The sequence below is a fragment of the Aureobasidium subglaciale genome (genome assembly GCF_000721755.1).
Source record: "Aureobasidium subglaciale EXF-2481 unplaced genomic scaffold scaffold_20, whole genome shotgun sequence".
In the NCBI taxonomy this organism is placed as follows: domain Eukaryota; kingdom Fungi; phylum Ascomycota; class Dothideomycetes; order Dothideales; family Saccotheciaceae; genus Aureobasidium; species Aureobasidium subglaciale.
This window is the reverse complement of record NW_013566975.1, coordinates 307,741-334,851: the sequence shown is the minus strand read 5'-3', so window position 1 is coordinate 334,851 and position 27,111 is coordinate 307,741. Positions and strand designations below refer to the sequence as shown.

At 51.5% G+C, this 27,111-nt stretch overlaps 12 protein-coding genes across 12 annotated transcripts; 8 read left to right on the top strand and 4 right to left on the bottom strand.

Moving 5' to 3' along the window:
* Nucleotides 1-699: 699 nt before the first annotated feature.
* Nucleotides 700-3,532, top strand: AUEXF2481DRAFT_68372 (uncharacterized protein; the record flags this gene model as incomplete). The annotated part of the gene is made up of 3 exons (XM_013485754.1): nucleotides 700-1,054; nucleotides 1,108-2,759; nucleotides 2,813-3,532. 3 exons carry the CDS (start codon nucleotides 700-702, stop codon nucleotides 3,530-3,532), a joined length of 2,727 nt encoding a protein of 908 aa, XP_013341208.1.
* A 787-nt stretch (nucleotides 3,533-4,319) lies between these two features.
* Nucleotides 4,320-5,226, top strand: AUEXF2481DRAFT_31977 (uncharacterized protein; the record flags this gene model as incomplete). Its single annotated transcript, XM_013485687.1, has 4 exons — nucleotides 4,320-4,498; nucleotides 4,554-4,591; nucleotides 4,629-4,753; nucleotides 4,804-5,226. 4 exons carry the CDS (start codon nucleotides 4,320-4,322, stop codon nucleotides 5,224-5,226), a joined length of 765 nt encoding a protein of 254 aa, XP_013341141.1.
* A 502-nt stretch (nucleotides 5,227-5,728) lies between these two features.
* On the top strand, nucleotides 5,729-6,172 carry AUEXF2481DRAFT_7471 (uncharacterized protein; the record flags this gene model as incomplete). The annotated part of the gene is made up of 1 exon (XM_013485654.1): nucleotides 5,729-6,172. The coding sequence occupies one exon, from the start codon at nucleotides 5,729-5,731 to the stop codon at nucleotides 6,170-6,172; it is 444 nt and encodes a 147-aa protein (XP_013341108.1).
* Nucleotides 6,173-6,311: 139 nt separating this feature from the next.
* AUEXF2481DRAFT_416493 (uncharacterized protein) lies at nucleotides 6,312-6,988 on the top strand. Its single transcript, XM_013485805.1, has one exon. The coding sequence runs from the start codon at nucleotides 6,451-6,453 to the stop codon at nucleotides 6,868-6,870; it is 420 nt and encodes a 139-aa protein (XP_013341259.1). The 5' UTR covers nucleotides 6,312-6,450; the 3' UTR covers nucleotides 6,871-6,988.
* A 33-nt stretch (nucleotides 6,989-7,021) lies between these two features.
* On the bottom strand, nucleotides 7,022-13,195 carry AUEXF2481DRAFT_7470 (uncharacterized protein; the record flags this gene model as incomplete). Its single annotated transcript, XM_013485653.1, has 1 exon — nucleotides 7,022-13,195. The coding sequence occupies one exon, from the start codon at nucleotides 13,193-13,195 to the stop codon at nucleotides 7,022-7,024; it is 6,174 nt and encodes a 2,057-aa protein (XP_013341107.1).
* A 211-nt stretch (nucleotides 13,196-13,406) lies between these two features.
* Nucleotides 13,407-14,509, top strand: AUEXF2481DRAFT_42825 (uncharacterized protein). Its single transcript, XM_013485721.1, has one exon. The coding sequence runs from the start codon at nucleotides 13,466-13,468 to the stop codon at nucleotides 14,072-14,074; it is 609 nt and encodes a 202-aa protein (XP_013341175.1). The 5' UTR covers nucleotides 13,407-13,465; the 3' UTR covers nucleotides 14,075-14,509.
* On the top strand, nucleotides 14,216-16,016 carry AUEXF2481DRAFT_415327 (uncharacterized protein). Its single transcript, XM_013485804.1, has one exon. It carries the CDS (start codon nucleotides 14,539-14,541, stop codon nucleotides 15,760-15,762), a length of 1,224 nt encoding a protein of 407 aa, XP_013341258.1. The 5' UTR covers nucleotides 14,216-14,538; the 3' UTR covers nucleotides 15,763-16,016.
* Nucleotides 16,017-17,722, bottom strand: AUEXF2481DRAFT_416329 (uncharacterized protein). The gene is made up of 3 exons (XM_013485803.1): nucleotides 17,700-17,722; nucleotides 17,557-17,645; nucleotides 16,017-17,489 (listed from the first exon to the last, which is right to left on the bottom strand). Exon 3 carries the CDS (start codon nucleotides 17,442-17,444, stop codon nucleotides 16,272-16,274), a length of 1,173 nt encoding a protein of 390 aa, XP_013341257.1. The 5' UTR covers nucleotides 17,445-17,489; nucleotides 17,557-17,645; nucleotides 17,700-17,722; the 3' UTR covers nucleotides 16,017-16,271.
* A 199-nt stretch (nucleotides 17,723-17,921) lies between these two features.
* On the bottom strand, nucleotides 17,922-19,260 carry AUEXF2481DRAFT_31971 (uncharacterized protein; the record flags this gene model as incomplete). The annotated part of the gene is made up of 2 exons (XM_013485686.1): nucleotides 17,922-19,205; nucleotides 19,258-19,260. 2 exons carry the CDS (start codon nucleotides 19,258-19,260, stop codon nucleotides 17,922-17,924), a joined length of 1,287 nt encoding a protein of 428 aa, XP_013341140.1.
* Nucleotides 19,261-19,522: 262 nt separating this feature from the next.
* AUEXF2481DRAFT_42821 (uncharacterized protein) lies at nucleotides 19,523-22,222 on the top strand. Its single transcript, XM_013485720.1, has one exon. The coding sequence runs from the start codon at nucleotides 19,670-19,672 to the stop codon at nucleotides 22,070-22,072; it is 2,403 nt and encodes an 800-aa protein (XP_013341174.1). The 5' UTR covers nucleotides 19,523-19,669; the 3' UTR covers nucleotides 22,073-22,222.
* A 104-nt stretch (nucleotides 22,223-22,326) lies between these two features.
* AUEXF2481DRAFT_415237 (uncharacterized protein) lies at nucleotides 22,327-24,523 on the bottom strand. Its single transcript, XM_013485802.1, has 4 exons — nucleotides 24,050-24,523; nucleotides 23,826-23,994; nucleotides 23,687-23,774; nucleotides 22,327-23,628 (listed from the first exon to the last, which is right to left on the bottom strand). The coding sequence occupies exons 1-4, from the start codon at nucleotides 24,110-24,112 to the stop codon at nucleotides 22,581-22,583; spliced, it is 1,368 nt and encodes a 455-aa protein (XP_013341256.1). The 5' UTR covers nucleotides 24,113-24,523; the 3' UTR covers nucleotides 22,327-22,580.
* Nucleotides 24,524-25,388: 865 nt separating this feature from the next.
* AUEXF2481DRAFT_7463 (uncharacterized protein) lies at nucleotides 25,389-26,366 on the top strand (the record flags this gene model as incomplete). The annotated part of the gene is made up of 3 exons (XM_013485652.1): nucleotides 25,389-25,481; nucleotides 25,532-25,688; nucleotides 25,738-26,366. 3 exons carry the CDS (start codon nucleotides 25,389-25,391, stop codon nucleotides 26,364-26,366), a joined length of 879 nt encoding a protein of 292 aa, XP_013341106.1.
* Nucleotides 26,367-27,111: the final 745 nt, after the last annotated feature.

Sequence of the window (27,111 nt, the reverse complement as noted above, 5' to 3'; positions counted from 1 at the left end):
GCGCGCCAAGCTTCCGGCGAAACGGTGTCAGTCGAGTTGAAGAAGATGGCTTCCTTCTTTCATCATCCCTGTCGTCAGTCGCGCCAAGTCACATCCAGCCTTTTCCTGCTATTCATTGCTCAGACTGAATCCCTACGGTCTACCACGTTGAATGGGAGGACTGTCGTGGCGAACCCCACCCAGCTGTAGTCAATGTATGTGAAAGTGGCTATCAAGTACTTAGATCAAGACCTAAATGAGATTCAGAGAAACGTTCATTTGCAAGCGTACATTATACGAGCGTAATCGCCTGCTTCCTGCGATTCTATCCATACCTGCAAGGGCTCGCCACATGCTTTGAGCACGTTTTACTCTCGACGACGACTCCGCGCTGTCAACGACCCACGCACCATATCCTCTGTTTCGCAGACGCATCCTTCGCACCTTCCTTAGCCCTTCGTAAAACGCAATCGGCATACCGGGATGCGTTTTGGTCACCACGGTATCGACGAATCTGGGGCCGCTTAAAATCCGTCCGTACAATCGACAACGCCCACCACGCTTTACACAGCACTCGAACCTGCCACACCATAAACCATCATGCCCGGTCCACGAGACAGTAGAGGTAAGAGTCTTACGACGGAGGTTGAAAAGATGGACATAGCAGTCGACACGACCGAGGGAGCCGCAGCGGCAGCAACGCGCGAATCTTCTTCAGGCATGGAGGATGCGCAGGCGCGACCGGCATCAAATGGAGACACACCTCGAAGATTCAAGAAGGAGACACCTTTGTCCAAGCAGCCGAGCGCAACGCAATCGCCGGCGGTCAAGGGCGAGCGTGAAGAGACGATAGGTGGCGATCTCAGCATCAAGCTTGAGCCCGGCAAAGCTCCGAAGCTGTCGCGCACCATGTCCCAGAAAGTTATTACTGGACCTCGACAATTGTTTAACGATCTACCTGACGCTACTGATGAAGCTACGTCAACGTTTGACATTCTTGCTGATTGCACGTATGGCGCAAAGCATCTTGGCACCACCGAGCAAGCGCTCGAATGCGACTGCGTTGAAGAATGGGGTATGTCAACTCGTGTGCGCCTGCAGCACTCATCGACTAATACAATAATACAGATGCGCGAACCCAATCTAACAATGCCTGTGGCGAGGATTCTGATTGTATCAACCGGGCCACCAAAATGGAGTGCCCGGGGGACTGCGGCTGTGGAGATGGTTGCCAAAATCAGCGCTTTCAACGCAAGGTCTATGCCGACGTTTCTGTCATCAAGACAGACAAAAAAGGCTTCGGTCTACGAGCTAACCGAGACCTCAAGCCGAACGACTTCATCTTTGAATACATCGGCGAAGTCATCTCGGAGCCCGCCTTCAGGCGACGAATGCACCAATATGATCAAGAGGGCATAAAGCACTTTTATTTCATGTCCCTCGCCAAAAGTGAATTTGTTGACGCAACCAAAAAGGGAAACCTCGGCCGATTCTGCAACCACTCGTGCAATCCGAATTGTTATGTCGACAAATGGGTTGTCGGGGATCGACTCCGCATGGGCATCTTTGCCGAGCGTCAAGTCGAAGCCGGAGAAGAGCTTACCTTTAACTACAATGTCGACCGCTATGGTGCCGACCCTCAGCCCTGTTACTGCGGTGAACCGAACTGTTCTGGATTCATTGGCGGCAAGACACAAACAGGCGATCGTGGGACCCAACTTTCATCAACCATTCAAAAGGCTCTTGGCATCTTTGGAAACGAAGATTGGGAAAATGCCGCTCATACCAAAAAGCCGCGAAAGAAGAAGGCTTCTGAGGAGGATGAGGAATACATCGACAGTATTGAGCTTAAGCAGCTTGGCCCAGCCGACGTCAAGGTTGTCATGGGAGAAATCTACAAGAGCCAAGAAAAATGGATCATCGTCAAGCTTCTCAACCGTATACAGAATTGCGAGAACGAGAACGTGCAGTTCAAAGTCGCAAAGATGCACGGCTATGTCATTCTCAACAAACTTCTCAAGACATATGCCGACGACACGAATATCCTTTTGCAGATTCTGGACATTCTTAACAAGATTCCGCGATTGACTCGCAACAAGATCGTCGACTCCAAGATTGATGTCACCGTCGAAGGTCTGCTCGAACATGAAGACGAGAGAGTCAAGACACAAGCTGGAAAGATCTACGAAGAGTGGAGCAAGCTAGTCATCGCCTACCGTATCCCTCGAGTGAAGAGAGACCCCAACTTGCTGCAGCAAGAGAAGAGGTCAGACCGACCAGAGAGAAAGACCCGGGATAGAAGCCGATCTCGATCACGCTCAAGGTCGGTTGAAGCACCGAGGGGGCCCAAAGGACCATCTGGCAAGGCAATTCCTTTTGGGCCTCGTGGAGGTGTGCATAGAGGTGGCTTCTACCAAAACGGCCCTCGAGCTCCCTTCAGACCTCGAGCTCCACCTCCGCCAGCCGAGCTTCCGCCTGGCTGGTATGTCGCATTTGATCAAAATGGCACACGCTACTACTACGATGGCGATGGTAACGTCCAATGGACACCGCCCACCCAGTCGGCGACCAACGCACCCCCACCTCCGCCACCAAGAGTGCTGTCCGAAGCACAGAAACTTGAAGACCTGATTCAAGGCATCGTCAACAAGAAGGAACCACCGAGCACCGACAAACCCTCGGCCACGGCAACTCCGACGGAGACACCTGTCAAATCCAAATCTGATGAGAAGTGGCGATCATTACCTGAAGAGAAGCAGAAGAGGGTATACGAGAACACCGTAAGTCTCACATAAAGCCATGATGTTGAGGCGTCCCACTAACATAAATGCAGCTCTTCCCATCTGTCATTCACGTTGCCAACAAATACAAAGGCAAACTCGACAGAGAGGACATCAAGCGCTTCGCAAAAGAATGCTCCAAGAAGCTTGTCAACTCCGACTTCAAAAACAACCGTGTCACCGACCCGAGCAAGATCGATACACGACAAGAGAAGGCGGTGAAGAAGTTCGTGGCCGAGTTTTTCGAGAGAGCTGTGGTGAAGAAGAAGGAGCATGACCAACGCAAAGGACAAAGCTCGAGCCAAGCAGACATGGAGACGATGCAGATCGATTCACCCAAAAAGGACGTCGACATGGAAAACAGCAACGGTATCGCTGCAACACCAAGCCCACCAGTGCTTAAGCGTGCGCGTGACGAAGAAGGTTCGACCGCAGGAGCTGATCATGACGACGATCAACAAGGCAAGAAGGCCAAAGTCGCTGCACCCGCTCCTCCACCTCCTCCACCGCCGCCAGCCGGGGATGTGCGCAAGGAAAGCATGCAACCAAGCAGCGAAGACTATTCCGGTGCTGAAGGCTTCTCGATTAAGGGTGCCGCTGGCGGACTTCATCAACGTACAGCAAAGTACCAGTCACCAATGCAGGTTGCAACACCACCTACAACCAACAGCCCCGACGCCGAAGAACGGGAACGCCGCCGAAGAGAGTTCAGTGGAGTCAACGCAGACAGAATGAGGCATTTGGGATTCATGGATGGCTCGAATGATCGCTGAGCATTGAAGCTCGCACTTTTCGGCGCCTTTGAAATGTTACTCGCATGTGAAAAGCGCTTTCCGTATTCGTCACAAACCAGGAAGAAATAATGTATAGTGCTGCATCGTATGGGCACTGAAGATGCCTGGAAGAGATGACCTTTAGATGATCTGGTCTACTCAGATCAGGCAATTATAAAGAAAAAACTCTGTCAAAAGCTTAGCACCTGACACTCCAGTTCCTGCAATCCATACTCGTAGTACAAGAAAGGTGCGACTCCTGTTGTCAACCAAATCCGGACGCTGGACATTCAAGACAGCCTGGCGTGCACTATTCTCTGCAACTATGATATGGTCGTGAAGAGCCGCTTAGAGCAAGACACCAGACTTTCACCTTCTATACACCCATTTTTTGCTTCTAATAATGCTGATGATGAATGTCTCAATGAATCACGATACCCGACCAAGCTTGCTACATGTACATGAACGTCCTTTCAGACACTGTGTTGACGTATTGATGCCTTCATTGGAACTCGTCTCAACACTCTAGAAGCGCCTTCATCTTGGAAGCGTCTCTATAAAATATGAGCATCGCAACGGTCTTTGCTTCCCGGGCCCTTCTACATCAATTCAATCATGTCAGCTACAGCAGAGCTGCCACAGCTTCTTTGCCTGGACGTTTACCCACTGCCTCGCAATTTCCTCTCGGAATGTGTGTTCTTCGACCTCAAGACACTGGCAGCAGGCATCACGAAAGGTTCCTCCGTAGATGAGATCAAGGGCTATTTGTAACGTTGATCTGAGTAAGATGCGTCGCCCAGTGAGCTTGTTCGGTGCTGCTGCCCCTTTCGAAGAGGCCGAAAAGGGGTCTCCTCTGAACAATCACCTGGCCAGCCATACGAGCAAGAGATGTGTTGTCTTCCTGGACGAGTTTGATAAGACCGAGCAAGACGTTCGCGAATCCCTTCTCACAATTCTTGACTCCGGGTGAGTTTCAACACATGATGTGAGATGACTCGAATGTGAGTGACATTGTCTGCAGTATCGGCCATGGATTTGCGCTCGAACACCATCATCGACGTGAGCAAGTCGATCTGAATTCTCGCCTCAAACAAAGGCGATCATCTGATCTCGAAGTTCTACGACGAGCATCTCGAGAGTAAGAGCGACAGCGAGAGGCGCCACGTCTCCATAAAGCCACTGCAGCATGATCTGTACAAGCTTTTCATACAAGCATACACTGTAAGTTGACCGCAGTCCCGGCGATGATCAGTGTGGCTAATAACTCCCAGCCTGCCGTGGCCGGACGAATCAGTGACTTCTTACCTTTCTTCCCATTCAGCCGCGACGAAGCCGCAGTGATAAATCACAAGTGCCTAAGGTCGTTCGGTGACAGGATCCGTCGTCCAATCGACCTCCATTCCAAGCCCCCTCGAACTATCGGTCACATGCATCTATCACTTGAGGAAGATGGAGAACTCTGCAAGTTCCTTGCTGAAAGCTACGTGCGTGAGCTCGGTGCGACATCCATCCAGAACCGCGTTGGCGGGCTCGAGGCCGAGGCGTTCATGCTTCACACTGACTCCGACGACGAGATCACTGAAGCCATCAACAGACAGCCTCGCGTCAAGTACACCGTACAACTTCATCCTGTTGGAGATACCTCGGAGGTTGCGATCCGTGAAGACGGCACGACTCTGATACCTTCCGACTGAGGTACTAGACTCTGAGAGCCTCCTGTGCCTTCGCAAGTTGGTCGTGGGGATGAATTATACTATCCAACATTCTTTCAAGGAGCAATTGGGATAGTCTGTTTCCGTTGAGAGTGGGAGGGAGCTTATGTTGCATGACGCGCTTGTTGCTCTTGTGGCAGCAGCGATTTTTTCGACCAAAGGCAGCTTGAATTTGCGTAGATAGCCTCATCCTTCATCCTTCTTACCCATGCCGTATGCAAGCATGAAAATCGTGCACCTCAATCCGTAGAGTTGTAAATCGATGTCTTCCACTGATTGGAACATGCGAGCGATGTTAACCGCGATTGCCATAAGTATCGCAACGTGATGACATCAGCATGCTCATCATCACCATCATCGCCAACATCGTCATCATCATCATCATGATTGTTCGCTTGGCAGAAAGCGTCACATCTTTCACATGCAAATCCACGCATCTTCAATTTACCATCAACAGATCAATACACCTATACTCACAGTCACAATGTCCAAAGACCCCGAGCCAAAAACCGTGCAAAATGTCGAAATGGCCGACGCCTCACCCTCACCATCTGCAAAGCGCAAGAGATCCGGAACATCACAACCACCGGTTACTCAATTCACAATCCGCAACCCGCCCTGGTCATACCTCCACCTTTCCATCATGACATCCGCACCAAACTATCAACTAGATGCTTTGACAGCACATCTGCATCTTCGTGCCGCTTTGTCGCAGTTCTTGGGACTGCATGGAACGGCTATACCAGTGGACATTTTGAAACTAGAGGGGAGTGACGTGCATGTGAGGGTGCCGAGGGAAGATGCCAGTGCGGTTGTGATTGCCGTGGGTGGATGGGTGGGAAAAGGAGGAGAAGGGTGGAGGGTCAAGAGTCAAGGGTCCTGGGGTGTTGGGTTGTCGTCGAGTGCGGAGGTTGATTTGTTCAAGTGAAAAGTGAGGAAAATCTACAAGATGGAAAACACACCATGGATAACTTCTGGACACTCGAAACACTTGCGACGTACTCGACGGGAGGAAGGTCTTGCGTGGAGAAAGGGCATGCGCAGATACGGGAAAAGATGTTCCACGTCGAGCAGAACACGAAAGAAGCAACAAACCCATCACGACCACAACGACACACCAGTGCAAGCAAGGAACGAGCAAAAAAAAAAAAACAATGCGCGCCCTGGGCAGGAATCGAACCTGCGACCTTCTGATCATTGAAGTTTATGCCGTGCTCAGGCATTTATACCCTCGCTGTATTCACGTTTTCGTGGGGCACACTTACATTCACCAGACGTGATATCACTACACCACCGAGGCTTTGCTTGAGGAGACAGCTAAATCTATGGAATATATGCCTCAAGTCTGAGGGAAGACGGGAAGATACGGGCAGCAGGGAGGTCAGTGGACCAGAAGAGGTGGTCACTGGAGAGATTTTGAGCATGTTAAGCATCGGAACGAGGCGGGAAAGAACATGTCGTCTATGCTCTGAGTACACACCAAGAAGACCTCATGAGGAGAGAGCTTCTCCTCTCAACCATATACTGAAAGAGTGGGAAGGTATGGACAGTGAGATCAGCAGGTCGGGAAGGGTCATCCCCTCCGGACAGCAAAATCAACTCAGGCCCAAAGGCAGACACTCTTAAAGGATAGACGCAAACCAAGACGATTGACATTCTCAAGTATGAACAAAAGCAGATCTCGCGATCTTATGCAATGACCCCATATGTACAGTACAGTTCGAACCAAGTACAAGACTCCAAAACACCTTTGCTACAAAACCCATTGATCATACCCTCAATCACCCAAATACACCGGGATACCATAAACAACCGTCGCGGCACCATTGAGGTACCTCAAATTACAAGCATCTCTACTCATCATGACAGCTTCCACAAGACTCTTCTTTCTGTCCTCATCTTCATCTTTCATGACCAAACGGCTTCTACTTCTCCCACCAGGAGTACGTGACGGTGTCTTTGAAGGCGTCTTCGGCACTGATCTCCCTCTTTTCCTGGGTGTTTTCGGAGGCGCAAGTTCTTTAGGCGAAGGAGCAGGCGCTGAAGACCAAAGACCCCAATGCTCACCCATTTGGACGGCGAAACGATCGATGTCTTTATCGGTGACGTCCCAGAGTGTGGCGACGATGGCCATGCAGAGACCTTCTCTGCTGTCATTACGTTGGACTTTGGCTTCGTCGTCTGAGTGGGTGTCTTCGGGGCGTTTGCCAGCGACGAGATAGCTGAGTGGGACGCTGGTGGATTCGTAGTCTCCGTGCTCGGTCACCATACCGCTTGAACAGCCCATCAGCCAGACCACCTCTGCACATTTGTCTAGTTTCTTGATGGTGCGGTTGCGAATATATTGATTTCCACTTCCGTGTCCAAAGTACATGAGCATGCTTTTGTCTGACAGTGCGGAGGAGAAGTCTTTTTCTGATGGGATCTTGTTGACGGTCGATTTCCAGGACGAGTTTGACCGCTTTATCAAAGAGTCGAGAAGGGGCGACATGGTAGTCTGTGTCCTAGACAGATCACCTGAAGGGTTGAGAATGGATGCTCCAGACTGTTTGTTCACTGTGTACCTCTCTTCAGTTCTGTCTCCCACCTGACGTCGCATGGCAAGGATGCGTTCTCGAAGTGTCAGCATGCTGCCGACTCTGCTTACACTGACATCCTGAAGACAAGGCATGCTCTCCCATGGGAAAGCGTGCAGTTTTCTGTCTAGAATAAGTATTAGATGATTTTGATTTGCGTCGTTGTAGTTGGCTGCTTCGTGGTAAGATCTCAGAGCATCCATAGTCTCGGTCGCCATGACATCGAAGTCAACCTCATCATAGGCGTTACGCTCGCCATTGAATTGAAGGATATCAATGACGAAGTAGAGGAGGTCAAGTACTTGCTCATCCATATCAACCTCGCCATCATGATCGTCTCCTAGACCAACAAAAAGCTCAATGATATTGGCATCGAGAACGAGTTTCTTGGCTTTGCTCTTGGTGCCTTGTCGTGACGGAAGATGTCTATCCAAGATGCCATCCAGCGACTTTCTGAATCGAGCCAAAAGTCCAGAGTCCTTCCGGTGCTGAGATAAAACACCTTTGAAACCACCAAGCCAGATATTCTCGACGTTGACAACCAGTTCTTGCATGCGCAAATCTAACGCTTCTCGCTCGTCCCACCAACTTTGCTTGGCTTCTTGTGTCATAGCACTGGGAGGCTTGCTACAACTGTAGTTCGAGAGCTCGATGATCTCTTGCAGCTCGGCCTTGCCAGATTCGAAGTCAAATGATGGCGACCCTTCATCGCCCTCGATATCTTGCATCTTGTTACGCGTCATTGGTAGACGTAACAGGAAGGGCGATTGGTTAGCTCGATATCGCACAATGTACAGCTCATTATGGTCTTCGCTCAGAGTCAACGACACGGCAGTCCAGCTGCTGGGAATGATGTCCACGTACTCCTTCTGGAACCTTGCTGCAGAGAGATGACCGTTTGACTCTTGAGCTGTAAAGTTTAGAGTAAGATGCTGGCTGTGATAGTCTTTCTCGGCCTCTATAGTACCCAACTCTCGAGAGAAGGCTTCGATGCGTGACATCTCGATTGAGCAGGCCGCACGTGTGGGATGTAGTGTTCCAGAAAGTGACATGCTAGCATTGATTGCAGAGAGGAACATCATAGCTTTCGAGCCCAGACCACACAGCTGATGGAAGACCGACATACCAGCAGTAGTGGCAGAACGACGCTGGATGACTACCAGACGCTCTTGTGCCTCGCAAAGGAACCGGGAGAACTCATTGTCAGCGCTCTTTTGTCTGCTGCCTTTCCTTGGGGTAATTGCGCTGGAATGCGACATTGGAGTTGACGAAAGCGAGACTTGTACCGATGGCTTCTTTCCAGCCAGAGCAGATAGTGCAGGGTATGAGATGGTAGACTCGGGCAAGACATTGAAAGTGAAATCGAGAGCTAGCTCGTCACCAAACTTGCGGAGCAATCCTTCCGCCATTGCCAATTGTTGTAGAATCTCTTGAACAGAGTCAGACTTCATTGAGTCGGCTCGTTTCAGTAGCTCGAGGCCAAGATCAGTCTCGCCCTGGTTGATTAGGAGGAGGCCACGCTGTCTGAGTGCTGCTGCACTCAAGCTCGACAGTGGTACGTTTTCTTGTTCCGGGACGACTGAAGCTGTCGAAGCCTTCACCTTCGTGTTTGCAGGCTTGATAATCTTGGCTGGTGGCAACCTTGGGATAGGTGTCTTGGTCACAGCTCGCTTCGCTGCTCGGACTGGAGCATTCTTTGCAACCTTACTTGCTGCAGGCTGAGCCATGGGAGCCTCTAAAGTCTCGGCGCTATCGACGAACCTCTTGCTTGCAAGCCTGGCGGCCATAGACTCGGCCTTTCCATACTCCTGCTGCGCAGTATCCCAGGTCGCTTCATCTACTGCATAGCAGTCACCTCTTGTGATCGCCAACTTGACCAAGTCAATGGACTCTACCAGGCCGCCCTCGTCGACGAGTCTATCAGGCTCAACGCCCTCTATGTATGCCTGAGCTTCTCGTTGAACCACGACTCTGGTGCGCAATTCAGGCACATCAATTCTTGAAACCAGAGCATCCGCCTGGTCCAGGTAATATAAGGCTTCGGTTCGCAGACCTTGATGTGCGTACGTCTCAGCAAGGTGCAGGAAACTGTTCAGAAGATCAGGTACGATCATTGAGATGAAGGCGCCTTGAGGTGCACCAGCCTCTGAGGCGGGTGGTGTTCGTGCGTCGGAGATAGCAAGCCTGTCCACTGCCCTGGCAAGTTCATCGTGCGAAGCGGCCGTAGGCGATGTAGACTGATTGTTCGAGGAGGTATGTTGGAGCTCCAAGAATGTCAATGTCTGTTGGCACGACAAGACATAACGTTTAGCATGAACCATAGCTTGCTTGACTTGACCTACACTTCTCGAGTACAAAGAGGACACAAAAGAGAACCGCGCTCGTACAATCTGGGCCTGCGCTTTCGAGGCATAGTCCACCGCGGGAAAGGAACGCATACATTCAGTAGCAACTGCCAATGACTTTGAAGCAACAGTAGGCTGGCCCAAGGTCGTCCAGACTTCCGTCTTCATAAGATGCCACTCGAGTTTTGCGAGGACCGAAAGATCCATTCGGCTCGACATCGTCTCTCCCTTCTCGAGGATGCGACATGCTTCTGAGGAATATCCCATGCGCAAGTACTGTAGGGCAAGTTTTGATGAGATGATCAAAACAGATGATGGCTCAAGAGCGGGATTGAGATGAGTGACTTGAGAAAGTGCTTGGAGTGCTTCGAGGCACGCCTCGTTCTTGCCTCTCAAAGCCAGAAAAGTAGCGACAAACTGTAAGTCCGATGTGAGAGCTTCCACGTCGTCGACTGCCTTTGTGATACTCTCCCATGTGTTCAGAGGTTTCAACAAAGCCGAGAGACTCTGTACCGATGTCGTGATATACTCAGTGGGATTCCCGTTTGCGTGCAGTGTTTGTGCCAATGAGAGAGAAGCGGCGAGATAAGGCGCGTAGGACTGGAGACCATCATCTTGTCCAAGCGATGTTTGTACAATGCGACAGGCCAGCGCATGCTCTGCGGTCTTCTCGCTGATCAAACCAGGAAAGTCCTTTGAGTATTTCAAGATTCGTGTGCATACGCGGGCACACCGCAGCGGATGATTTGCTTGAACATAGATATCTAGAAGATGGCCGCATAAATGTTGTAGATCAGTTGCTATCCTCCTACGATGCGACGGTTTGAATAGGTCCTCTTCGAAGAATGCCAGCTGTATCTCAAGTAGCGTCGCCCGTTCCACCAGATCTATCGTCTTGTCATCAAAGAAACTGATAGAATCGAGATCTTTCGCTGCCGATGTATGATATTCGTAAAGATTCCGCCTCAAAACCTGCGCCTTTGGTCGAGATTCTAGTATGGCAGCAAGCGGTTTGGTAAGCGCCTCTTGCGCCAGATCGCACAAGATGCCCGCGCGAAGCTGAAGGTGAATTGATTCGGCGAAGACAGAGCATGATTTAGCGATATTGCCAAACTTTTCCAGTTTCGCTGCTAAGAAACCGGCCTCCTGGTGGACCAGTGCTCGGCCACGTAATATCTCGATCGATGCTTGCAAACACTTTATGCCTTGCTCAGACGGCTCTTGTGGCGCAGGAGTCAGAAGTTGGAAGCACCGCCAATATAAGTTAGAAATGTTGACCACCAGATGCTCCGCGTCCGAATCAGAACGCAGTCCTAAGAGCTGCTTACAGACTTCGAGCGCTCCCTGGATAGTCTCGACATGAGTGGAAGACGAGCTCAAAGCTCTGCACGCAAAGATACTAGAGCTGACAAATGAGACAAGCAATTTCGACGCAACGCTTTCGGATTCGACATCACCGGCAGCGCGATGTAGACACCAGAAGAGCACGTTCGTGCAGAGAAAAGTGACCTTGCACAATTCGAAGCCAAGCTCGTCTACGTCTGAGCCAGATTGCTTCTCCACGCTTTGTGTCAGGAGCCTGATCGTCGTTTTGCGTAGTTTTGCAAGCTCCACCAACAGCTCATCTAGTGACAGATGCGCTGACCTGGCGTCGTTCTTGATCGCAAATTTGCATAACGTTACTTGAGTATGTAGAGACGCTAGATCTGTATTCTCGTCTCGCTCGAGAGCGAGTGCCATGGACCTGATTGTACAGAGTAATGTGAGGTCTGATCCCAGAGTAGTGTCTGAAGTCGTGGACAAGGAGTCAGTGTAGCTCAAGGCTTCATCTAGCATCCCGAAGGACTCAGCCAAGGCACTTAAAGACGTGCATAGAACCGGAGACAAAGCAGCGATGGTAGGCTTGGGCTTGTTCAGGTCTATGATGGAACCGACACACTTCAAAGCCTGTCTATAAGCTTGAGGACTTCGGTCATCGGCACGCCTTCTGAAGGCGTCCAAGTATCGCACTAGTGGATCGTAAAGCTCCTTCTCAAGATTCGCTTTGTGTTCGACAAGAGGCCACCACTTCATTTGCATGAAAAGCGCGGTGGTTTGAAGGCTGAATATGGTGTCCGGTGAGGCGTGCATCTTGAGACTTTTTTCAGTCTGATCCGCAGATGCCGAAGAAGAAGGGCAAAGTGATAGTATGAGCTTGGAGAGGGTATCCAATTGCCTGCCTGCCTTGTGTCTATCTTGCGATTGCTCAACATGTCGCAAAATCAATGCGCCGGGAGAGATGTCGTTGTCAAGCAACAAATAGGGCAGCGAAGCTTGAACCGTAGCGGGACGACCAGAATTGGCGATCAAGCGCAAGACGTTCAGATGATATGAAGTTGCTAGCGACAGGATCTTGACATCGGTAGTGCGACACTCAAGGTGTAACAGGGTAGCAAGTGTCTCCTTCTCAGCCACCAGTGCCTGGCTGTTCTCTCCGCACCTCTGATGTATGCACGTTTTCAGTATGCGCAGCTCTTTCATGGCAAGGGTATCCAGACCGAGAGCGACGAGTTTGGAAACAAGGGCGAGCATGCCCATCTCGAGCTGTAACGATGCATCGGTAGAAGGACGGGCGGAACGAAGGTGCGAGAAGGCAAGGCGGGCACATTCGGCAATGGTCGCCAGGCCGGAAGACAAGACCTTTTTCCTAGAGGGCGATTGGGCGGGAGACGACGGGCTTGTCTTTGTCGCATCGTTCAGCACTTTCAACGAGACATTGACGACGTCCGTGGCAAGTTTGTATCGTTCTTGCGGTGTCAAAGGCTTGGGCGCATCTGACGTCGCAGTAGTGGTCGCCTTCGCTCGAGTTGTCCTTGTCGGTGGCGGCTTACGAGCGACTGTTGTCTTCGCCGGTGTCTTCGGAGGCTTCGTATCCTGGTCTGGTACAGGTCGTAGGAGAGATTGCAGGGTAGCAGTTGTGGTTGGCGAGCATGAAGATGGTGTCGCTATTGCGATGCGCACCACCTCGGCCGGACTTGTCAGAGGGGACATTATTGGTTGGATTGTCGCTGCATGTTAATCTGCCATCATGGTATTTCGAGTGCACGAGCGGCTTCGGCCTTGATTACTTTTGGGCAAATCGATAGAGAAACACCGAAACATGCACATTCTCAGCCCTGTCTCTGCAGCAACCGCTTCGGCCCGTTGGAGCCGGCCGCCGCGACCCTGCCCTAAACCTCGGAGCGTTGTCTCTGTCAAAGCCGTCGGATTGAATTAATTCTTGTCCAACATTCATCGACCGACGTCCATCATATCAGCACTATGAGGGCCGTCTCTGCTTCCGTGCGCCAGATGCTATGGCGCCGTCCGTTCTCCTCCACGGTCATCCGGGCTTCGACTTCTACCTCGGTGCCTCGTGTTGCGTCCGTCTGGCAATCCGTCATCCCAAAGGCATTCAGGAAACCCGATGACCCCGTGTCTGTCGCCGAACGTCAAAAGGCTGCCGCTATGAAGTCCAAGGACTGGAATCCTGCGACCTTCTTCATTGTCATCGCTCTCTTGATTGGCTCCAATGCCATCCAGATGATCGCGTTGAGGAACGAACGCGTCGGCTTCACGCGCAAGACGGAAGCAAAAATCGCTCTCTTGCGTGAGACGATAGAGCGCGTCCAGCGTGGAGAAGATGTGGATGTCGAACGCATCCTGGGAACTGGCGATCCAGAAAAGGAGCAGGAGTGGGAGCAAGTCATGCAAGAACTCGAGTCAGACAACGTCCTGTGGAAGAAGAAGGCTGCACACCCGCAGCAAGACCAGGAGAAAGCTCAAGCACAAGCTCCAGAGCAGAAGGTGACAGACGAAAGTCCCAAGATGGTCTCACAGATCCCCATCCCCGAGCCGCAACCTACTGCTAGACGACCAGGTTTCTTCTAAGTCGTCCAGTGCATGCGATTCTTGTTGAATCTGTGGGACGCATCGATGAGGTTGCTGACAAGATGTCAATGGTACTCGGACGGCCATGTGCATTCCGTATGCACCCGCGCGCCAATCGGCATGCGTGAGGAGCGACTTCCCTTGAAGCATCGCATTGTGCACGAGTCGACCACGGCACGGCTGACCACCAGCTCTCCGACTTTGGGCTATGGGTATCCTTGTTTCTCAATCTCTGCAGTTCTGCTTTGCCTTCGTCTCTGTTCTTCGTGCTCGTAAATTGTTGTTTGTCGCACCCTGCAGCGTCGTTCGTCTTGGTCTGCATGCAAGGGCGATCCAAGCCAAATTTGCTACCTCCTTCCCGATCATGAGCTCGATCACAAACGAGTTGCGTGGTCTCCACGTGCATTTGTATCAGAGAGAAGGATCTACCAACACACGCCTTCCCGACAAACTCGACTCCAAACATGCCCGCTATGGCACCTTTTGGCATCTTCACTCGTCGCAGCTTTCGACGTCGTCCATCAACCCAATCGACGTCGACGCCAGAGTCTGCCTCTGCCCAGCAGAAGACAGACATGGGTGGCGTGCCGTCCAAGGCTGGCTCCCACGTCAACGACGTACCGCACAGGAAATTGAGGCATCGCTCATCGTCCATGAACCTTCTCAAGCGTAACCGTACCCCCTCTGGACATGCTTCTACACGAGATCCCATTGCGACTCAGGCTTCATGTGATGTGGATGCGGCATTGACCGATTCGACGGGACTAGAGACAGAGTACACTAGAGGATCCCTAGGAGCCCGCTCGGATTCACAGTCGACTGTCAAGATGCTCAGCGGTTCAGTCCACTCAACGAGCTTTGCAAACAACAAGGATAACTTCTATGATTCGGATTCTAGCTCAACGAGAACGGCTACACGTGTGACACCCCCTTCTGAAGCCCAGGAGGAAGTCATTGTGTTTGGTGCAGACGATGATTCGAGTGGCATGAGCACACCTGTACCGCCTCGCCCACCCAAGACACCTCAGATTCAACTTCCTACTCCTCCATTCTTGACCGAAGACAGTCCCACCAAATACGGCTTGCGCGTCACATACTCTCCATCGCCCGATCGTTCTATGGCTGCCTCTCAGCGACAGAAAATGACAGGAGCTGGCCTGTTCGTGGTATGTGGCATAGTCCAATCGTCCTGTTCCCAAGCACCCCGACTGACTTTCTCGAAGCATGCCGCTACTCAGCAAAGGTCCGCAACTCTAACATTGCCCATCCGCCAGGCGAGATCTGGGGCCACGGATTCAAGCCAGTCATTCGCTCAGAGCTCACCATCCTTGCCGCTGTCCGACAAAACAAATCTCGCACTCGATCAGTCAAATTCACTGCCCAACCGCAAACTACGACCCAATCTCGATCGACCTTTCAAAGATGCACCCCAGGAGCACGTTGCTCATGCACTTCCGCTACGAGCCTCTCAGCGGACATGCTACCGAGACCATGACATATGGCAGCGTATGGGCTCCAACTACAAACATCCTGTCGCATGTTCTATATGCGATGGCTACGACGCTCCAGGAGATGACTTCATGACGTGCCTTTGGTGTGAGGTCCATGTTTGTGGAAAGTGCTACCTGGAGTTTGTGAGCAATGGAGTGACGGGTATGATGGAGAGGCAGCAAAAACACGATGCATGATGAGCATGTGCATGTCGGGCATCAAGATAGGCGCGGATTCAAGTACAAGCATAGAGCCATTGTTCACTTGCATGAGGTCTAATATGTCTAGCAAGGAGGAGTCGAGACGTTTGCATAATGTTTCCCCTAAGGAGAGAGAGAGAGACTTTCGACGAAAGGCCGTATACCAGGGCGACATTCAGTTGCCTAGTCAAGTCGAGCAAATAATCACGCACAATCACAGATACAGGTTGTCCAACCAAGAACATTGAACATACTTCGCATCAATCCTCCACCTTGCTCTGCAAATGATCCATTTATTTCTTTTTCTTCTTTTTCCTCTCTCGTCAAAGGCAAACAAAAACGAAAAACATAAATCATAAAAGACACAATTCATCCCCCAAACACCAAACGCCTCGCTCAAACCCACACAACCTTCCCCTGTTCCTCGTTCAAACCACATTAGCACACACACCCTCCAGTTATATCGCACCTACAATTCGCCGAATCGAAACAAAAGGCCTCGTCGATCAAGCTTCTGCCTTTGCAGCCAGAGTAGAAGTAACTGCCGCAGCAGTAGTAGCAGAAGCCTCGTCCCTCTTTGCAATATAAGTAATAGTCTCGACCACCACAGAGTCATCAACGGTGAAAGAGAGTGTAGTTGTGATGGCTGGGGGTTTCCAGTCGTTGATTCTCCAGGGAGCGACTGTGGTGGAAGCGGTGGATGTGGAAGAAGACATGACGGTGCTCAAGCCTGCAGTTGCTGTTGATTTGGCGGTGACATTTGCCCAGATCCCAGTCAATGTGGAAATCTGGAAGGAGACTGTTTTGTGACTGTGGTTGAAGAAATGATTATTGTCGCGTGGCCCAATGGGGAACCTCGTCAACCACTCTTGGGGCAAGTTCTTGGGAGCTCTCCAGGTTGCCTCAGGGGGTTTCTCGGAGGACTTGTTGTCAGGGGAAGAAGCTGCAGTAGCAGTGGCTTTGCTAGAGAATTCGTTCCAGAACGAGGAGTATTGGTTGGTGGATGCAGGTGCGCTGGCCTCGGAAGGGAAGTTCTCCCAGCCTCCAGGACTCATAGTTGGCATTGCTGTGGCAGTAGCAAGATCAGGAACTGCCGGCCAGCCTCCATCAGTCAGACCCGGAATATCGAAAGGAGCAGTGGCGGTGGGATACTCCCAAGCTACAACCGACCGAGTGGGAGTATTCTTGGCCGTGGTTCCAGTTGCAGCTTTGTGCGTACGGTAGTATCGCGCCTCATCAACACGGTTTGTTGGCCAGTTTTTAGGGGTTTCCTCACGAGCCTCGAGGACACGGAGTGCTGGAGACTCGCTGGGTGTAACTCCCAGAGTCTCGTCGTCGACTACAATAGTGTAGTGGTACTTTGCATTTCTGACAGGTGTATTGTAACCACCTTCGCGACGAGCGTACAGTCTGTGGCCGCTGGCCAGAGACTTTGCAGAAGTGATGGTTGGAAGGAGCAGATCAGTTAGAGGTTGCTGTTGAATATCCCGAGAAGCGATGTTCACGAGATCGGCAGGTTGAGAGGTTACTGGAGCTTGAGCAGGTATGGCCTTGAGCTCACTCAAGCCCGTCAGGGCCGTCAGAGTGGAGACGATGGGGACATACATCGTGATCGTGATGTTCCTGGAGTAAAAGCTGTATAGAAAGAAGAGAAGATGAAAATCTTCAGGCCTTTGCATGTTTATATGCCGAAGACGGGGTCAACCTCGGAACCCGCTCCTATCCTGTGCCATGTGCGTTTTTTTGAGTTTTCGACTCTGACGACGACTTAGTGAGTTGGCTACCACTGACATCAAATCGCGCACCTTGACAGAGAGCATGTTAGATTTGCTTTCTTGTGGTTCAAAGTTGTCGGCACTGTGGTTCGTCAAACTTAAAATCTGATGATTTCGTCCTCAGCCATCAACTCTGTTGACATGATCAAGTCTCCCGACCATAAGACAGATCATCCTGTGTCGACAATTCATACTTGACGCGCATCGATTGGACACTCTCCGACACTGCACATCGCATCGTCTGATGAATCGAAAAGGAAGGTTGAGACGTGGAAAATGGTCGTGTACTCATGATTATGCAATGCACCTACTCGGCCATCCTTGCGGGTAGTTGATCGAATGGAAGTTTTAGTAATGAACACCAGGGGTCGTGTGTGTCGTTCAAGCAGCAATCTGTTCGGCGCTTTCGCCACCTCCACTGCCCGAAATGTTCGAGATGAAGTCTCTGTAACGGAAGACTTCACCCCTCTTCCTGTCACCACCTCCAAGCTCTTTGCCGAAAACTCCCTTCGCACCGAATGCTCTCCTTGCCGAGAATTGGCTCATGATGGCATCGACTTCGTGTTCGGACAGTCGCAAATGCTCAGAACCAGGCTCAGGAGCAGTACTGAGTAGAGCGTCCCTCAATTCATGTTTATCAATCTGACCACTATCGTCAACGTCAAAGGCAGCAAAGGCAGCAGCAAGCTCAGATGGCTCACTGAGCTCTGTTAGTGGTGCGGATAGCAAGTCCAAGAAACGACCAAGCGTGATGGTGGAAGGGGTGTTTGGAGGAAAAAAGGCAGCCACAGCCTTGGGCGAAGAGTCCATTCCCATCTGTTGTAGCATATCCGCTACGCTTGCGGAAGTGATGGCACCTGTGTTAGAGTTGTCCAGGACTTCAAAAGACTCGCGCATACTTCGGAGTAAGGATTGAGGAAGATGTGAATATTGACCAGTAGCCATCTGAACCGGGGCCGCAAAGTTAGGTCTCGAAGGAGCGGTAAAACTTGGTCGAGGAGCGGCGCTCGTGCTTGAGTCGCGGGACGTGGGTCTGCCGAATACAGGTGCTCGGATGGTAGCCTGAGTAGATGATGTGACAGTTCTCTGGGCAGTCGGTCGCATTGGACGAGTCGTGACTGGCGACAAAGCCGGTGACCGGGGTCCCATAGGTGATGATGGTGCAACAGCAGGAGAACTTGGTATGGCTAATGGGGACGGCGAAGGAGGGACACGAGGAGATGTAGGTACTGCTCCGTCTCCTGGCATAGGCGACTCTGCGAATCGTGCAGTGGGCGAAGGGGATGGTGGAGCAGACTGCTCCAAGTCTACCGACGTTTGAGAAGCATGGCGAGAGAAGGCAATGGGCGGGGCAAGAGACCCGGATGACGTGGGTCTCAGAGAACCAGACGAAGTTGGTCTTGACGAGGATTCGGCGATACTGAGGCGGCTGGTCGGACGGGCAAAAGGACTCCTTGGACGATCGCCAGTCGTCAGCTGCGAGGGCCGCCGTACAAATGGATTAGATTTTTCTGGCGATAGAGATGGAGAAAGAGGTTTAGTGGGCGACTCTGATCGATCACGGACGGTCGAAGGCGAACGTAAAAGACCATCCGAGTCGGGACGACGGAAGGGCGAGGCTCGTGGAGAGCGCGGCGAATTGAACGACAACTTGGTTGGTGACGCCTGAAATATGTCAATCAGCCTGTGATAAGTATGAGTCTCCATCAGAACTCACCATGGTGGTCGAAATATATTTGAGAAAGTGGATAATTCGAGTGGAAAAGACGATAAAGTAGCGGTATGATGGTTGTTAGGCGGACAGCCAGGTGATTTGTACATACAAACAAACATACGCCGGGGGAGCCAAGCGGTCGGCCATCTCCTCCGCTCCACGGAGTCCACGCTAGGTTCAGCCCGGGCCCGTGCCTGGTTGCAGATCGTCCGTTAGATGGACCCTGCAACTGGCGTGGGATGTGGAGAAGGAGGTTGAGAAGTTGATGAGGCAGGAGCGATCCAGCTCAATTGTCCACATGGAGTGCTTCTGGCAATAACCCTCGTTCCCCAGGCCTTTCCTCTTTCAAAGGTCCAGCATCATCAATACGGCAGGCAGCACTAGTCAAAGCACGCCAATCGCACCTGCCGCCGTCATGTCAGGGGGAGCTACTACTTCGCGCCGCCCCTCGCTGGCCTCGTTCCCATCGCGCAAGCAATCGTACTACGACGTCATGCCCTCTGCTACCGTGAGGCCTCCCATGCGACCGTCTCTCTCTCAATCAGTACGCTCACCTGCGATGCCTCGCCGCAAGCGCAAGCCACGCCCGCAATACCCCCAAGATTCCACCGAGCGTCATGTCGAATACATCCTGGTTGCCTCGTTCGATATTGACACTGGTTCTGTCATGGAACATCAATACCCGACTCCGATCGGTGGTGACGAGCACATGTTGGCAGAGCTCATGCTGCCCGACCAAACGCATCTGCGTAGTCAGGACTGGACCGTCTTCTTCCTACACAAGGACCAGTCGCCAGAAGATGAACTGCAACAGAGAAGAGACAGACGACGGGAGCAAAGAGCAGAGAAGAAGAGCGAGCGAGCTGAAGCAAAGTCTGGTCCCGGTGACAAGACAGATGCAGAGTTGGAGAATGATTCAGAAGACGACACAGAAGATGCCGAGTCCGAGGATGATGCTGTCAAAAGCACCCAAGGGCCACCGCTGGTCTATGTTCTCAACCTCGTCAACACAAAACACGATGCGAACGTCAAGCGTGGTGCCGTCGTGAAGGCTATGGCCATCTGCACAAGACACTCGTTCCTGCACATCTACAAACCACTCCTACTCCTCGCTCTGGAAGAGTATTTCCGTACGCCGACCATCGACACACTGGCCTCCTTGTACGAGTCGGTCAATTCCATGGATCTCTCACTACTTCCACGCCTATCTTTCCAGGAGCGCTATATCCTACAAGCCTCGGATGTCAAGGATCTTTTCATCGAAAAGTTCGAGGCAATGGTTCAAAAACGTATTCAAGAGGACAAAGCCAACAATCAGTCCGATGACAAACAACTCCAGCAGCAGGCGGCTCGTCAGCGCTACGGCTTGCCACGAGACACTCATGAGTTTGACTCGGTCGTCAAATACAAAAACGTCCCCGTGCCGATCAAGATCCCTACTGCTCTGTCTCTCGAGACTGTCGGCGACTTCTCACTCATCAAGCTCATCCAGACTTTCAGCAATCCACATTCGGCCTCTCCTCAGCCGTTTACAGTACACCATCCTCATCTCACCACTTCAGGCCCTCTAACTCATCCCATCATCGTACTCCTCAATGCCCTGCTCAGTCAGAAACGCATCATATTCATCGGTCACAATTTGCCCTCTTCTGAAGTAGCAGAGGCTGTACTGGCTGCTTGCTCTCTCGCCTCGGGTGGTTTCCTGAGAGGCTTCACCCGCCACGCATTCCCATATACTGATCTCACCAAGATTGACGACCTGCTCAAAGTACCAGGTTTTATTGCAGGTGTCACAAACCCGGCGTTCGCCACTCATACCCAGTGGTGGGATCTGATGTGTGATTTGCCGACCGGACGACTCCGAATCAGTCCCAAGATCGAGCAAGCCCCATTGACAGAAGGTGTGCTTTTCTTCCAGCAGAATGGACAAGGTGTGCCACAGCCATATAATGCGCCAGGTCCTGTCTCCTCGGCCGGTACAGCAACGGGTGCAGGCATGGGTGGCTTCCCATCAATACCCTCTGGCGCTGGTGATCCTACAGGCGATGTGGCCTTCATGTCCAGCGTACTCGCGTCGATTGCCGCACGTCGTGGCGAAGGTGCTGTTCGCTCAAAGTTCCGTCTTTGGATTCTCAAATTCATCCGCATCACAGCGGCTTTCGAGGAGCTGGTATACGGCGCTTCGGCGATCTTTGCATACTATCCTCCTGGCTCGCCCATCTCACCATCCACTGCTACCATGGACTTTCCTTCACCGATGACAGTACTGGATGCCGCATTCGAGGACCCGGCTGTTGCTGGTCATGGCTTCGTGTGGCCATCTCAGGAAGCCAAGATGCGTGAACTAGCAGCCAACGCCACTCGCATCGAAGGATGGACGAAGACACGAAGTTATTACAACTTCATTCAAGACTTCAGCGTCATGTTTTCCTTGCGCCCGATTCAGGATCTCGATCTTCAACACCTGCACGACAGATTGATGAAGTTGCGGATGGGTGCCGATGCCTCTGCGTCTATCTACCTCGCTCTCTGCGCCAGAGTGAAGACTTACGAGCAAGTTAACCAATTACTTTCTGTCTTCGCATATGGCAGCACTGCCGTCATGAATGATAGGCAGAACGGCATGTTTTATTTGGCACTTGGACTTATGCACCCTAGGCTAGATGTAAGAGAGAGTGTCGCTGAGCTAGTTGACAGGATTAGAGTACACGAGGCCGGCAGACACTTTTGGGCTGCTCTTGGTAGATTTGAGCAGGCCGCGTTCGATCGAGTTGTGCTCGCCAAGGCTGAGAGGGAAGAAAGTGGACTTTTGGTTTGAGAGACATGATGAAAGAGTGATTGATATATGTTTTTGATGTTTAGATACCACGGTGCGTTGGAGTTCTGGCATTGCAGGGATAGGGAACATAGATTGGATAGAGTATTTGTGAATGATTATGATTGAGTTCAAAACACATCATGAGCCGTGGCACTAGTTGTGTTCACACTTGATGAGACGATATGGCTGTGAAAATTGTCACCGCAGGAACTTCAAGTACGGAGGCATGCCTGCAACCCACACTGAATTCCTACATCTACCGCCTCTACCTATTAACTCAAGACCCAAGCCTCTGGGCATGCACAAGGTTGTCTAGAGTTTCGTCATGTCACGTCGTTGGGAAGACCCTGCTTGAAATGACTGCATGTGTCAAATGATCCCTCGCATGAGCAACAACATCAGTCCATCCAATCGAAGGTACTGGAGCGTAAAGATCACACCAATGACCGTAATTGTAAGCTCGTGACAGACGTCTGTCGACTGTGTTGCATCTCAACAAAAAAAATCTTTACTTTGCAGATTCAGGCTTCCAGACAATGAGCTTATGATCAAAGCCTCCACTGACCAACCACTCCTGTTTTGCATCTCCATCAGACACATATCCTGCACAAAGACATCTGATCTTGCTACCGGGTTCATGACCTTTGAGCGTTGCGATGATCTTTCCAGTTGTGGCTTCAATGCCGCGAATTGCACCGTCGTCGCTATTGACCCATACACCTGTGCCGTCTGGACGCCATGTCAATGCGGGAGTGCTGTAGGCTGTCTGTGGTGCCATGGTTGTACAGTGGATCAAGATGGCGGCTGATTCACGGTCCTGCAGGGCCAGTGCTGCGCGTGCCTGAGAAGCTTGCGTCTCTTCGGCAGGGACGATGGAGGCTAGTGAGACTTCGCCGTCTATTGAGGGCACCATTAGACGTACGATTAGTAGCTTCATGTGAGGCATTGCGCTGGTTGCTACTGCGATGAGAGTGCTGTCTGTAGGGCAGAGAGCTATCGCGGATGGTGTGAAGGCGATCCAGGCATTGCTGTGCGGCGCCAAATTCTGCTTGCCGAGTAGACGAGCCTCGCTATCAACACTGTGGTAGAAGAGCTGAGTAGAGTCTTTGCGAGTGACGATAAGGACTAGGGAGTCATTGTCGGGGTGCTTGATGAACAGGAGCGCCTCAGGATTAGTTGGTAGCGAGATGGATGCAACAGGAGGGGGCAGTTTCGGCGAATAAATACTTGCAAAATCCAGCTTGTAAAGATGGACCTTGCCATCCCATCCTGCTGTTGCGAGCCATGTCACATCTTCGCACTCATGTGTTGCGATCTGCACAACATACTTGGCATGATCGCGGCGCTTGTCAAAAACTTCACCCTGCATATTACTGATTGCAAGCTGGCCAGACATGGAAGCCGTCAGTAGATGTGTCTGTTTCAGCACAGCAGTTGAGAGCACTGGCGAGTCGTGAAGGGCCAATAGCGAGTCCTTGAGTGTGCATGCAGGTAGATTGTGAACATTGAGCCGGCGATCAGCAGTCGTGGCTACCAACAGCGGTTCAGATGCATCGCTTTGATCGGATCAGTCACGCATTGTTATCATCAATGATTATGGATCAATTGACTTACCCGGAGGTCGCGTTCGCTACCTGTGGCAGCGATATGTGAAGGATGTTGGAACGTGTCGGACTTGCTATTTCATTCGGCAAGGCGGGCGCTGGAAGGAATCAATATATTGACTCCGGCATGATCAAAAGTAATCATCTACCATGCTGGCCCCAACCGTGAGCGCCGTCATCTGTGCCAAGTCTTTCGAATTGCACACTCATATCGAATATTCGCTTTTCCTCAAGGATCTTCTCGATGGTTAGATCGCCCTTGTTTGTGGATCCAGCACTGGGTGGTAGCCCAGCCTCCCTGATGAACGCATCCAGAGTCTGACATTACACCTTAGCATGCGATGCTGGTGGTTGGAGCTACGGTTGTTCAAACCTCATCGTAACTGTTGGCTTTCAAAAAGCGGGCAACGATGATTGCGGCCTCACTCGGTGACATGTTGACCGCAAATTGGTCGTTTTCGGGCTAGAAGGATGTTTGGTGGCTCCTACTCCAGCTGTCTGGGACTGCTTTGACTGGTGGCGGTCGAAGTCTGGCAATGACCTCGGTCGATGGACCGCGACTTCCCCAAGCTTCTGGAGCTGACGTCAAATCTGCATCTTCTTCACGTCCGCGATATTTGCTTGATATTATCCCTCCCGCTCTTCTTGTCACCACCTCTGTTGTTGAGCCTGAAACCTGGTTGAAATAGCTGGATTCTCGCCTAGCATCATGCATCGCGCCTCCACATAATTCTTCACGGGATGCGGCACGGGTAGGCGTGAGAGGTGCCTTGTGTAACCGTCGGCGCTCCGTGGATGCACAATTCCGTGCGCACGATTCGGTCCTTTCGCTGGATTGGAGTCTTGGTATGCCTCATATGGCTGGTATAGCCGCCATCGACGCCTTCAGTTGGTCCACGGAGCCGCGATACACATTGATTCGGCGATTGCCCACCATGATGATTGCTTCATAAGTATGTGCCGTGCCGCGAAAAATGACTGATTACTGTTCCTGATCCCTTCATGATCAGGGCATCAGTCTTTTCATCGAGTCTGCAAACAGCTTTTACGACCCCAGCCGGTGGTTTCACCGCTACCGTCGGTCTCGCATCCAGCCCTGCATATCAGTCTGAGCTTTTGCAATTGGACAAAGCGTTTGCTCCGATTGCAGGCCAAATCAACGTTGGAGAGTCGGAGAGGTAGCCTTGCTTCCCCTACTCTGTTACGACTACCTCTGGGTCAGCTCTACCCTATCGCCGTAGTCATCCTGGTGGGGTGGTCAATTCGAGTGCATGGCGACATGGGCCTTATTCAGATGGCTTGCTGCGACCCCAGATTCTTGCCGAGTTTCTGACCCCCTCGGGTTACACTCTCCGGCAATCGAAGCTGTTTGTTCAGTCCCGCTTCCAGCTGTTGTTCGCAAGTAGTAGTCAACGGTCCAGGCAATGGCTTGGATTCGTTGTTGGAAAGTCACGCACATCATGCATTAAAGCTGTATAATTGCAAGTTACTCATGAATGATTTGTACAAATAGAAGGTCCTTCGACCAATATCTCGAAAGTGGCCTTGGTTCATCTTTTTCGTTTGCAATCAGTTTCACCTCGAGGCCCTATCGAACTCTCATACGACTGTACCTTCTTCTTGCTGTCTCCCTTCTTCAGTCACGTTGATTTGTACTGGTTCTTGTTACTACACTACCTTCCTTCCTTGCTCCATCCTAACAGCTATCGACCATGTTGTCCCACATGCCCATGATGAATTGTCAGTATCCGCCATCTCGAGCAAAGAGTAGTGGCGATGGGGACTTCTTCTTCTACGTCGAGGGTGTAAGTCTTATGCTACCGCAAGTATGGTGCGTTCTGACGAGATATTCTAGTTGCCTCCATACTACACCTGGGGCATGTTGAAAGATCTGACGCGCCAGGCTGCTCCATACCCTGGTTGGACCGAGATGGCCTCGAATCCACAAGGTATGCAGAAGGGTCGCGGCTGGATCAAGATCAAGCGTTCCAAAGATGCTTTCAACCTCTACGGTATGTCGAGAACCATAGTCAGCAAAGCCAGAGACTGACCAAGTTCAAGGATATTTGACCAATGGCTCACCTTCCTTGAAGCCACTCAAGGTATACCTCTGGTCAACAGCGCGATCACCTCCAGAATTGTTGCGATGCAATGATGTCCCACGCCCAATGCAGCCATTTCCACCGCCACAAAGTGTCAGCACCTATTCCACACCCATAAGTACATCTATGAGTACACCTGTGGGCACGCCCATGCACAGGAGTCCAGTATTCTATCATCCGCCTCCCATCGCTCCGAGAAAGATGAGTCCCACATACGTACACACTCCAAACCAGCGACCCGTGAATTCAACACGAGGACTCGTCAAAACTGAGTCAAGAGGCATCTTCATCAGTCAGCTAGACTACGCGATCGATCAGCGGCAGCTAGAGGAGTACCTGCGCAAAATTGGATTCCTCGACAGCTGCGAGATTAGAAGAGATCCGGCAAGTGGCCGATCGCGCGGCATCGCAACTGTCAAATTTACAACTACAGAAGCAGCTGCTAGGGCCGTTCACATGCTCAACGGTCAGAAGCTCATGAGCAAGACAGTCAATGTCCGTTTCGACACGGAGAAGGAAGCAGTCACACCCACGGCCTCAAGCAAGAACCATCGTGATCGTCTCATCATTGCCAATGGCTCCAAGTGAGACATCAAAAAGGGCCAAATGGGAGCAGCCAACCAACCAGAAGACGCGAGTGTTATCATATCAAAACTGTTAGCGAATAGTATCATTTATCATGTGCCGTCTACTCTACCTTTCCCCGCATACTGCAGTGGAGAGATGTACGTGACTAGCCTGAATATGTTCATGCTGTGTAACACAAAGGTAGCCCTCGGACGTTCTGCTAAGGCTCACGCAGAATGACCGCCCCCCTTCCATAGATATGTACCCCTCTCACATCATCACCAACGAATGGTGATCTGTACCAAACGGTCGTTGGCGAGAGAAACGTAAGCATAGTACATGAACGATGCATCAAATACGAGCGGAGCCGCAGGAATGAATGAAATCAGGTTTGTGAGGAAGGATAATTTATTCGCGAATGCAAGAGACGAAATGATCATCATACTCTGAAGTCATTGGTGCATGTGCCTCCATGTTTCATGAATCAATACTCGGGGTTTGGTCCGAAGCACTTTCGGCAGCCGAGTCCAGTGCCGACCTGGGGTGTCGGTTTTGGTTATGTCTTGAGCACGCAGGTCGGGGACTCATCTTGACTTTGGAGAGCATAGCAAGCAAGGGGCGAATGCACGACTTAATCACTGCTGTGTTGCCTGCCTACACGCTCCGATACACACACGAACAATATGAGCATCCGAAGTCCTACTAACCCTGTCAGCTTGGCTGTATTCAGACCCCACTCGTAGCGAGAACGACACGGTATGGTGTC